Here is a 12,635-nt window from a genome sequence, read left to right on the forward strand (position 1 = left end):
GTGACCAATAATGGTTGCAATTGAGATCAGCTGTGCGCGTATTGACGGTCTAACGAGATATCAGCTGGCGATAATCTAGTGCCATCGATGGTTGCAATATGCCCCTTGTTATTTGATTATATTCCAATATATTATATTCCAATCCACTGTCACATAATAAAAGGTGTGAAACCCGATAATAGCCTACTGTTTGTGTTTCTGTGGATGAGTTGATTTGCAATGGTGTAAAGTATTTAAGTAAAAATACTTTTAAGTTGTATTTATATTTTTGACAACTTTTACTTTACTACATAGATTCTTATTTTCAATGATGGCCTAGTGGGTTAACTGCCTGTTCAGGGGAAGAACGACAGATTTGTACCTTATCAGCTCGGGGGTTTGAACTTGCAACCTTCCGGTTACTAGTCCAACGCTCTAACCACTAGGCTACCCTGCCGTATACAAACACTGCTTCCAGCTGCACCCTGGCGGCGATTCTAAACATTCCTTCAGATATTCAAATCTTCCTGCTGCAGGATTGTCTTCATCCTGCGCCGAAAATCTGTAACGCTTTTACAATGTGGATCCGACCAAGAGGGCAGCACAATAAAAAGGGTAAGAAGATCAAATAAAACGCTGTTCTTACTGATTATCCAGGAGCAGCACAATCGGGTTCAGCTCTTTCTTAAGTCTGTAGGAAGCTCTAAGTGGGACGATGAAGTTGTACAGTCCATTCCCCGCCGTCTCAGCCGACACAATGATCAGCTTGTTCTTAAAGCTATACACTTTGGCGTCCTCAAAGTTGTTATGCTGACAACCCTATGGGGAAAATAACATAAATTGTTATGTTGTTGTTTTTTATGTATTAATTAAAATACACAAACAAATATGTATTTGAATTCAAATACCGTAAGCGATATTTAGTGGTCCGGTTTCCCTGGACACAGATTAAGCCTAGTCTTGGACTAAAAAGCAGATTACCCATTGTGCATGCATTTTAGTTCAGGACTAGACTTAATCTGTGTCTGGAAATCAGCATCAATAGCGCCAATGGTTAACATGACTTAATACTACCTATATTGCTTGAACTGAATAAGTGACTTGCTTCATTTACCCCTTCCAGTCTGAGGCAACAGTATGGTACTTTCTCCTTCAGTAGATGGCAAAGTGTTGGAGAACTACCGATGTAGGGCAGGTTGGGAGAATAGCCTTTCACATAGCTTCAAATAAACAGACACACAATTCATATTTTATGAGTATGGATCTCCCATTCAAATTCATAGCCAAACAAATGTCATTAGTGTATCACAAATCATCATCTACTGCTGTTGTTCTCCAATTCCAGTCTCGGCGAGAGCTAACTGGTGTGCAAGTTTTTGTTCCAGCACTAACCTACCTGAATCAATCAACTATGCATGGTCTTCAGTCTAGACCATACAGGTGTAGGGTCTTAATTTGATCACTCTTTTGTTGCTGAGAATGTTCTTGCACCACAGGAAATGCAGATGAGCTTTGTGATTTACATAAATTCACTGAAGACCCACACTAACACACATTTATATGAACATTATTGGACATGTAACTTACTTTTGGCCAGCTAATAGCCTAACCACTGATCAAGCGACATTATGGACTAAACCAGTGGAGGCTGGTGAGGGGAGGATGGCTCATAGTAATGGCTGGAAGGGAGTAGATGGAATGGAATTAAACACCTTACATTCCATAAAGTCCATTCCAGCCATTACTATGTGCCGTTCTCCCCTCACCCGCCTCCACTGGACTAAACGTTAAAATCCTGTTGCTGCAGGATTGTTTTGCTGCGACAAAATAGGTCAAATTTAGATCCTATATCTGTAGTTAATTGAATCAAGTGCAGACAGTAGCACTCCAGGACCAAAGTTGGAGACCCCTAACTGAAATAACCAAAAGGCTTACATACTCTTTTTTTTACCCCATTTTTAAACAAATTGGAGAATAAAAAGTAAGACATATTGCATGGTATCAATGTTTCAATGTATATATTTTTTTTGCGGAAAGCTTGGCTTACATCCTCTTATAGAAATGATATAAAACATACTCCTCAGTTGATACGTCCTCGTCGGAGGGCAGGTTCTCGTCCTCTGATTGGTCACTATAGAGGTCACCTGTGTGCAGAGAGGAAGTGTCTGGCACCTCTAGCACGGGGCTGATGCTGGGCCTCCTGCTATTACCCTTAAAGTCCTCTGGGGGGAGACAGAGAGTGGGCCCACAGTGGGGCTTGCAGCCTGCGTCCTGGAGGTCTATGGCCACAGTGCCTGAACAAGGATACAAAGTAGCACAACATTTACAACATACTATATTAACTGTTGGCATTTTTCTTACAAGTGAATTCATTCACAATATTTCAGAAAAATACCAATTGTAGTTCAATAATGCAGAATAATCCATGTTAATATATACCAATATCCACACTAGCACACTATACTTGTCCAATACATTACTCACTTGTTAGTGTACATCACTTCATACTACGTAGTACATAAGTTTTGATATTGAAATAGAGCTCATATTACTGACCCATGCTGGCGATGACACTGGGTACTGGCAGGCGAGGCCGGCTGACCATCCTCTCTCTCTGGGTCTTAAAGGTAGAATACTCCTCCTTGGTGATGTTGATGTAGAAGCAGGTGTCATTGGGGCTCATTCGGAACTGGGGCCCGGGGTTCAGCAGGATGCTCTTACTGTCCTCCCGGCACACCCCGATCAGACACACACCATACCTGAGGACAGAGATAGAGATATAGGGCAAGTGTTAGATTATACAGAGTGGAGACACAGAGGAAAATAACAGAGGGAGAGAAAGCCTATTCAAAGCCTATTTGACTGGGCGCCTGAGGTTTTCCTGACCACATGACGAGACCAGAGTGTTTGCTAAGGCCCTAGGTTTTTCCAGGTATGGTCATGAGGAGTCGCTTGAAGCGTAAGAGGAGTTGGAGATGGAGGAATACACTGCAGAGGCAGAGGGCTCGTAGAGAGGATGACAGGCTACTATTCTGAACATTGTGGTGAGCTTTCTATTGCCCAGAGCTGCCGACGCATCACCCAAATGGGTGCTTCACAGAGTGGACGAGGAGAAGTCCAGTGGCTATTAGATTAATGCTGGTTCCCAGACTTGCCCTCTATAAGATAATCAGCAGACTCCATCACCATCCTATACCATCCTCTGAACAGCCATGAACAGCTCAAGCCATGAACTGACTCTCTCCTTCGTAGGATGCAGCTTTCAAAGACTTGGCATCTATTGGTTGACCTGTCATGATATATTGCTTGTTTGTTTGTTTTGTGCTTATGAAGTGCTTTGAGATTTCTGTTATGAAAAGTTCTATAGAAGTTTAATCTATTATTATTATTAATTATTATTATTATTATTGTGGCCAAGGCCCTACTCTTGTTCTTTGACCTACATTTTGTCACCTGTATTAGAATACTCATAAATAGGGCTGGTTTTAAGTATGTAGGATCAGTCCTAATTTCAGTTTTTTTTAAACTTGCTGATGTTTATTGGATACCTAGTGTGTACTCCTTATACCTAATAGCTGCCCTGACTATCTGCATTCACCCTTTTTGTGCAAACGTTTTGACTCATCACCTACACCGCTGCTACTGTTTAATATCTATCCTGTTGCCTAGTCATTTTACTCCTGGTTATAAACTCAGCAAAAAAAGAAACATTCTCTCACTGTCAACTACGTTCACTTAACATGTGCAAATATTTGTATGAACAAAACAAGATTCAACAACTGAGACATAAGCTGAACAATTCCACAGACATGTGACTAACAGAAATTTAATAATGTGGCCCTGAACAAAGGCGGGGGGGGGGGGGGGGGGTCAAAATCAAAAGTAACAGTCAGTATCTGGTGTAGCCACCAGCTGCATTAAATAGTGCAGTGCATCTCCTCCTCATGGACTGCACCAGTTCTTGCTGTGAGATGTTACCCCACTCTTCCACCAAGGCTCCTGCAAGTTCCCAGACATTTCTGGGGGGAATGGCCCTAGCCCTCACCCTCCGATCACACAGGTCCCAGACGTGCTCAATGGGATTGAGATCCGGGCTCTTCGCTGGCCATGGCAGAACACTGACATTCCTGTCTTGCAGGAAATCCCTCACAGAACGAGCAATATGGCTGGTGGCATTGTCATGCTGGAGGGTCATGTCAGGATGAGCCTGCAGGAAGGGTACCACATGAGGGAGGAGGATGTCTTCCCTGTAACGCACAGCGTTGATTGCCTGCAATGACAACAAGCTCAGCCCGATGATGCTGATGCACACTGCCCCAGACCATGATGGACCCTCCACCTCCAAATTGATCCCGCTCCAGAGTACAGGCCTCGGTGTAACGCTCATTCCTTCAACGATAAACGCGAATCCGACCATCACCCCTGGTGAGACAAAACCGCGGCTCGTCAGAGAAGAGCACTTTTTGCCAGTCCTGTCTGGTCCAGCGATGGTGGGTTTGTGCCCATATGTGACATTGTTGCCAGTGATGTCTGATGAGGACCTGTGTTACAACAGCCCTACAAGCCCTCAGTCCAGTCTCTCTCAGCCTATTGCGGACAGTCTGAGCACTGATGGGAGGGATTGTGTGTTTCTGGTGTAACTCGGGCAGTTGTTGTTGCTATCCTGTACCAGTCCCACAGGTGTGATGTTAGGATGTACTGGTCCTGTGCAGGTGTTATTACACATGGTCTGCCACTGCGAGGACGATCAGCTGTCCATCCTGTTTCCCTGTAACCCTGTCTTAGGTGTCTCACAGTACGGACATTGCAAATTATTGCCCTGGCCACATCTGCCGTCCTCATGCCTCCTTGCAGCATGCAGCATGAGCATGGACCCTGGGCATCTCTATTTTGGTGTTTTTCAGAGTCAGTAGAAAGCCTCTTTAGTGTCCTAAGTTTTCATAACTGTTACCTTAATTGCCTACCGTCTGTAAGCTGTTAGTGTCTTAACGACCGTTCCACAGGTGCATGTTCATGAATTGTTTATGGTTCATTGAACAAGCATGGGAAACAGTGTTTAAACCCTTTACAATGAATTTCTGTGAAGATATTTTGATTTTTATGAATTATCTTTGAAAGACAGGGTCCTGAATAAGGGAAGTTTCTTTTTTTGCTGAGTTTATGTACATAAAGTTGAAATCGGAAGTTTAAATGCACTTAGTTTGGAGTCATTAAAACTTGTTTTTCAACCACTCCACATATTTATTGTTAATTAACAAACTATAGTTTTGGCAAGTCAGTTCGAACATCTAAGTTAACTGCGCCTTTAAACAGCTTGGAAAATTCCAGAAAATGATGGCTTTACAAGCTTCTGATAGGTTAATTTAAATAATTTGAGTTAATTGGAGGTGTACCTGAATATGTGGACAACTACAAATACCTAGGTGTCTGGTTAGACTGTAAACTCTCCTTCCAGACTCACATTAAACATCTCCAATCCAAAATTAAATCTAAAATTGGCTTCCTATTTCGCAACAAAGCATCCTTCACTTATGCTGCCAAACATACCCTCGTAAAACTGACCATCCTACCGAACCTCGACCTCGGTCATTTACAAAATAGCCTCCAACACTCCACTCAACAAATTGGATGCAGTCTATCACAGTGCCATCCGTTTTTTCACCAAAGCCCCATATACTACCCACCACTGCGACCTGTTCACTCTCATTGGCTGGCCCTCGCTTCATACTCGTTGCCAAACCCATTGGCTCCAGGTCATCTACAAGTCTCTGCTAGGTAAAGCCCCGCCTTAGCTCACTGGTCACCATAGCAGCACCCACCCATAGCACGCGCTCCAGCAGGTATATCTCACTGGTCACCCCTAAAGCCAATTCCTCCTTTGGCTGCCTTTCCTTCCAGTTCTCTGCTGCCAATGACTGGAAAGAACTGCAAAACTCACTGAAGCTGGAGACACATATCTCCCTCACTAGCTTTAAGCACCAGCTGTCAGAGCAGTTCACAGATCACTGCACCTGTACATAGCCCATCTGTAAATAGCCCATCCAACTACCTCATCCCCATACTGTATTTATTTATCTTGCTCCTTTGCACCCCAGTATCTCTACTTGCACGTTCATCTGCTGCACATCTACCATTCCCTTGTTTAATTGCTATATTGTAATTACTTCACCACCATGGCCTATTTATTGCCTTACCTCCCTTATCTTACCTCCTTTACACACAATGTATATATACTTTTTTCCTACTGTATTATTGACTATGTTTGTTTATTATGTGTAACTCTGTGTTGTTGTATGTGTCGAACTGCTTTGCTTTATCTTGGCCCGGTCGCAGTTGTAAATGAGAACTTGTTCTCAGCTGGCCTACCTGGTTAAATAAAGGTGAAATAAAATGTAAAACATAAAATAAACCTGTGGATGTATTTGAAGGCTTATACCTTCAAACTCAGTATCTCTTTGCTTGACACCATCGGAAAATCAGAAGATATCAGCCAAGACCTCAGAAATCAAATTGTAGACTTCCACAAGTCTGGTTCATCCTTGGGAGCAAACGCCTGAAGGTACTATGCTCACCTGTACAAACAATAGTACGTAAGTATAAACACCATGGGACCATGCAGCCGTCATACCGCTCAGGAAGGAGATGCATTCTGTCTCCTTGAGATGAACGTACATTGGTGCGAAAAGTGCAAATCAATCCCAGAACAAGAGCAAAGGCCCTTGTGAAGATGCTGGAGGAAACAGGTACAAAAGTATCTATATCCACAGTAAAACGAGTCCTATATCAACATAACCTTAAAGGCCGCTCAGCAAGGAATAAGCCACTGCTCCAAAACGGCAATAAAAAAGTCAGACTACGGTTTGCAACTGCACACGGGGACAAAGATCGTACTTTTGGGAGAAATGTCCTCTGGTCTGATGAAACAAAAATAGAACTGCTTGGCCATAATGACCATCGTTATGTTTGGAGGAAAAGGGGGAGGTTTGCAAGCTGAAGAACACCGTCGAAACTGTGAAGCACGGGGGTGGCAGCATCATGTTGTGGCGATGCTTTGCTGCAGGAGGGACTGGTGCACTTCACAAAATAGATGGCACCATGAGGAAGTAGAATTATGTGGATATATTGAAGCAACATCCCAAGTCATCAGTCAGGAAGTTAAAGCTTGGTTGCAAATGGTTCTTCCAAATGGACAATGACCCCAAGCATACTTCCAAAGTTGTGGCTTAAAATGGCTTAAGGACAACAAAGTCAAGGTGTTGGAGTGGCCATCACAAAGCCCTGACCTCAATCCCATAGAACATTTGTGGGAAGAACTGAAAAAGCGTGTGCGAGTAAGGAGGCCTACAAACCTGACTCAGTTACACCAGCTCTGTCAGGAGGAATGGGCCAAAATTCACCCAACTTATTGTGGGATGCTTGTGGAAGGCTACCCGTAACGTTTGACCCAAGTTAAACTATTTAAAGTCAATGCTACCAAATACTAATTGAGTGTATGTAAACTTCTGACCCACTGGGAATGTGATGAAAGAAATAAAAGCTGAAATAATTCATTCTCTCTACTATTATTCTGACATTTCACATTCTTAAAATAAAGTGGTGATCCTAACTGACCTAAGACAGGAAAACTTTACTAAGATTAAATGTCAGGAATTGTGAAAACTGAGTTTAAATGTATTAGGCTAAGGTATATGTAAACTTCCGACTTCAACTGTATCTACCTTAATTACCTCATTCCCCTGCACATTGATTCGGTATTGGTACCCCATGTATATAGCCAAGTTATCATTACTCATTATGTAGTTATTATTACTTTTATTATTGCGTGTTATTACTTTTCTATTATTGATCTATTTTCTTTCTCTCTGCATTGTTGGGAAGGGCCCATAAGTAAGCATTTCACTGTTAGTCTACACCTGTTGTTTATTAAGAAGTATGGGATAAATAAAATAACATTTGTCGGTGAAAAGTGTTTCTTGAGCATTTAAGTCCACATATCCGTCCTCATCCATGGATACAAATTAAATAGCACAGTAAATCTAACCATTAGAACTGGGATCACAAGAAAATATGTTCATTGGTCAGTAGGTTTGTTTATTGGCAAGTCTGTGACCCTTGACCCTAGCCCCCCCCCCCCCCCCCCAAAAAAAAACCGTATTGGTGTTTTCTACTTACTTCTTATGCGATTTGAAGGAGGTGTAGGTGAAGCTTTTCCCCATGTATTCCGAGAAGAAGACGCTGTCTCTCATGGCGATGTTGTAAACCTCGTTCCCGGAACACTTGCCATAGGTCCTGTGCCAATGCTCTGGAGACTGCTGCCCCTCCCTGAAGCACATAGAGTCATGAAGAGGGTATTCATATGAAGTGTAACCGTTTAGCTGGGTTTAGTTTAGGCTTTCGCTGCAGACAATTGAACAGGTATCACATGAGGGTCTGTGGCATTTGTTCCTTTTCGACGACTTGATGGGTAGAGTAAAGAATTGGGTAGAGACTCGGTGGGTTGGCGCGTTGCCTACTGTACTTTGCAGATCTTATGGAGTGTACACCATTGAAGTGTTGACTAGGTATGAGGGTGGAGGGTGGTTGTGTACTTACAGGCCCTGTGAAGTGTGGACCAGTAGGGTTATGAGGGTGGAGGTCGCTGGACAGATGCAGTTCAGGGCCAACATGGCGTACTTGAATTCCTCCTCACACACAACATGATCTAAGGCAAAGGAGAATAATAACATTTGACTACATTTTAAAAAGAGTATTACTGAGATGGGACTCAATGAGACGAACCGGAATACATAGAGAAAATATAAATGCAAAACTAGAGAAGGAAGGGTTAACCCATTATTGGGGCCACAATTCAGGATATTCCCAAAGAATCTATGCCAAGGTCCCACATCATCTAAACAAATGTTTCTTAACAGTACATTCATCCGTCTTTACCTGCAAATTTCACATGGAATTTATTCTCTGGCTTCAGAATCTGGACATAAATGGGGCACTTTGGAGCGAAATCCTTCACAGCCCAAGCTCGCAGAATTGTCTGATGGTCCTTAGAGGCAAACAAGACAACAGAGACACATCAGAGGTACATTTGTTAGAGCTGTTTAAAGCGACATTGCTTTATGCACTGCAGTGTGGTTATAACATTGGCGCCTAAAAACAATGGGTGACCGAGCACTCTGGGGTCTCGGGCCCTGGCTCTGGAACAAGCTCACGCTCCACCTCCGCAAGCCCCAGACCACCACTCCCTTTAAATCTGAGCTCAAGAAATACTTCTTCAAACTGGCTTTCGCCAATTGTGATACATTTTTGTGGCGTCTTTTGTTGGTCTTATACGTTAGTTTTAAGTTCCATTGTTTTGTCCTTGTCGCCTCATTATGTTGTGTATCTTGTATAGTACTGTGCTACTAGCTATCTTTCAATTTCAAATGTTTTTATCCCTTTTATTAAAGTTTTTTTTCTTTTAAATGGTTGCTTTTAATGTAAAGAGCTTTGGAATTTACTTCAATAAATGAAAAGAGCTCTACAAACGCAATTTATTATTATTATCGTTATTAGAGGTATGTTTATGTCAGATGTCATACAAAGCTTGTGCAATACAAAGTCTGTCTACCTTGTATAAATCCTATTATAAGTGATACTCTTGCCAGTGTGTATCATAGTATTCAACTCAATTTGATTTGGATTATAGCTAATCCCATTCGATTTTACACATTTTGACAGGCTGAGAGGAAATGTTGCTTTTCACATGCGGGATTGTCTGAGACCAGCCACCCGGACAGCTGATGAAACTGTGGGTTTGCTCAACTGAAGAATTTCTGCACAAACTGTCAGAAACTGTCTCAGGGAAGCTCATTGTCCTCACCAGGGTCTTGACCTGACTGCAGTTCGGCTTCATAACCAAATTCAGTGGTGAAATGCTCCCTTTCGATGGCCACTGGCACGCTGGAGAAGTGTGCTCTTCACAGATGAATCCTGGTTTCAACTGTACGGTGCAGATGGCAGACAGCGTGTATGGCGTTGTGTGGGAGAGTGGTTTGCTGATGTCAACATTGTGAACAGAGTGCCCCATGGTGACGGTGGGGTTATGGTACAGGCAGGCATAAGCTACGGACAATGAACATAATTGCATTTTGAATGCACAGACATGCAAGATCCTGAGGCCCATTGTCATGCCATTCATTCGCTGCCATCACCTCTTGTTTCAGCATGTTTCAACTTGTAGACTTGTTTACGTGCTGCTGTGCGGTTTGTTGCTAACCTTACTTTGCTACCTGCCAACTTTACGTTTTTTATTTTTGTTTATTCCCTCGCTCGACTTCTTTCATTCAACTTTTTCACCCTGGGACGCTTTATCTGGACGTGGTTCGTCAGGACCTCCAATCGTTAGGCAAGGGTAATTTAAGTGTAGGAAAGGATGAAACCATGTCTGTGCCACCAATAAGTACAGATAGTAGTATAAATCCCCACACACAGTCCCCGGACAATTTTCTCATGGCTTCTGGTAGGAATGCTCAACCAGTGTTGCTCATTCAGCCGACAGAAACTTTAAACCGGTTCTCCCCATTAACCTCTCTGCACACGGAACCCGCTAGCGGGCGGAAATTCCACAACATACGGCGATCGCTACATAAATAGTCATATTAAGCAACGGGTCGGAGTCAGAGGCCGAGCCTTCTCTGGTCTCTCCTCCTCCCGTTACGGGGTCTCCCACCATTAGCTCTGACAAATTGAAAATCCTAGTCATTAGCCACCCCATTACACGCAGTATTAGACTTAAAACGAATCATCCAGCAATTATGCACTGTTTACCAGAGGGCAGGGCTACCGACGTTAAGGCTAATCTAAAGATGGTGCTGGCTAAGGCTACAACTGGTGAGTGTAGAGAGTATAGGGATATTGTTATCCACGTCGGCACCAACGATGTTAAGATGAAACAGCCAGAGGTCACCAAGCTCAACATAGCTTCAGCGTGTAAATCAGCAACAAAGATTTGTCGGCATTGAGTAATTGTCTCTGGCAACCCTCACAGTTAGGGGGAGTGATGAGCAGAGTCTCACAACTCAATCACTGGTTGAAAACTGTTTTCTACCCCTCCCAAAAGAGAAAATCTACAGATAATTGGCCCTCTTTCTGGGACTCACCAACAAACAGGACCAAGCCTGGCCTGCTGAGGAGTGACAGACTCCATCCTAGCTGGAGGGGTTCTTTTCCACGAACATAGACAGGGCTCTAACTCCTCAAGCTCCACAATGAGATAGGGTGCAGGCCAGGCAGTTAGCCAGCCTGCCAGCTTAGTGGAGTCTGCCACGAGCACAGTCAGTGTAGTCAGCTCAGCTATCCCCATTGAGACCGTGTCCGTGCCTCGACCTAGGTTGGGCAAAACTAAACATGGCGGAGTTCGCCTTAGCAATCTCACTGGAATAATGACCTCCTCCGTTCCTGTCATTATTGAAAGAGATTGTGATACTTCACATCTCAAAATAGGGATACTTAATAATATTAGATCCCTCACTTCCAAGGCAGTCATAGTCAATGAACTAATCACTGATCCTAATCTTGATGTGATTGGCCTGACTGAAACATTGAACACATGAATTTATTGTGTTAAATGAGGCCTCACCTCCTGGTTACACTAGTGACCATATCCCCCGCACATCCCGCAAAGCCGGAGGTGTTGCTAACATTTATGATAGCAAATTTCAATTTACAAAAAAAAAAAATGACAGCATTTTCGTGTTTTGAGCTTCTAGTCATGAAATCTATGCAGCCTACTCAATCATTTTGTATAGCTACTGTGTACAGGCCTCCTGGGCCATAAACAGCATTCCTCACTGAGTTTCCTGAATTCCTATCGGACCTTGTAGTCATGGCAGATAATTTTCAATTTTTAAAAACTTTAATATTCACATGGAAGAGTACGTGTAGATATTACTATGCTAACTAGTAGTAACCTTTAGCATATGGTTTGCTAGTGCCCATTCAGGTCTGTATTGACCTAATGACCACATGTTGTTTATTCACATTATGCTAATTCTCCCGAGTGGCGCAGGGGTCTAAGGCACTACATCTCCGAGCTAGAGGTATCACAACCGGCCGTGATCGGGAGTCCCATAGGGTGGCGCACAATTGACCCAGCGTCTTCCGGTTTAGTGGAGGGTGGCTGGGGTAGGCCGTCATTGTAAATTAAGAATTTGTTCTTAACTGACTTGCCTAGTTAAATAAAGGTGAAATAAATTTAAAAAATGCAAATGCTACATAAGCCACTAATGTTCCTTTATGCTTAGTATGCTTAGGACACCCCTGAATGTCACAGTATAATTTGCACTATGACTTTGTCTTTACTTTCAGTAGTACAATACAACTCCACTCTAGCCTGGTCTTACAAGCCACTTCATGTATTTCTTTCAGTTTATATACCCTACAATCACTAGAAGTACAGTTCAGAGTGAACTCTGCCAGAGAGAACAACAGACAAATGGTGTACTGGTGAGGGCAAATAGAGGAAAAATCTGTACTTTTAATAATCAGACTAGCTGAAACTAAAATGATCTAATAATATTACTGTACACTGGCTAAAATGCCTTGGAATCAGCAAGTTTTTTTAACGACTATTCAGCAATGAACAAAATATGTATTTAACCTCAATCTAACACAAAAAGTCT

General features: G+C 42.8%; 1 protein-coding gene across 1 annotated transcript in view; it reads right to left on the bottom strand.

Moving 5' to 3' along the window:
• The window catches only part of LOC110530042 (potassium channel subfamily T member 2), a 62,550-nt gene that overhangs the window by 33,142 nt on the left and 16,773 nt on the right, over positions 1 to 12,635 (bottom strand). Inside the window, exons 14-20 of the mRNA XM_090181880.1 lie at positions 8,911 to 9,019; positions 8,572 to 8,680; positions 8,152 to 8,301; positions 2,536 to 2,738; positions 2,057 to 2,273; positions 1,094 to 1,199; positions 626 to 798 (exon numbers count right to left, since the gene is read on the bottom strand). Coding sequence (XP_090038006.1) covers positions 626 to 798; positions 1,094 to 1,199; positions 2,057 to 2,273; positions 2,536 to 2,738; positions 8,152 to 8,301; positions 8,572 to 8,680; positions 8,911 to 9,019 — 1,067 coding nt within the window. The remainder of the gene's footprint in view (positions 1 to 625; positions 799 to 1,093; positions 1,200 to 2,056; positions 2,274 to 2,535; positions 2,739 to 8,151; positions 8,302 to 8,571; positions 8,681 to 8,910; positions 9,020 to 12,635) is intronic.

This window comes from Oncorhynchus mykiss, chromosome 8, assembly GCF_057628025.1.
Source record: "Oncorhynchus mykiss isolate SJ-2025 chromosome 8, ASM5762802v1, whole genome shotgun sequence".
NCBI classification, from domain to species: domain Eukaryota; kingdom Metazoa; phylum Chordata; class Actinopteri; order Salmoniformes; family Salmonidae; genus Oncorhynchus; species Oncorhynchus mykiss.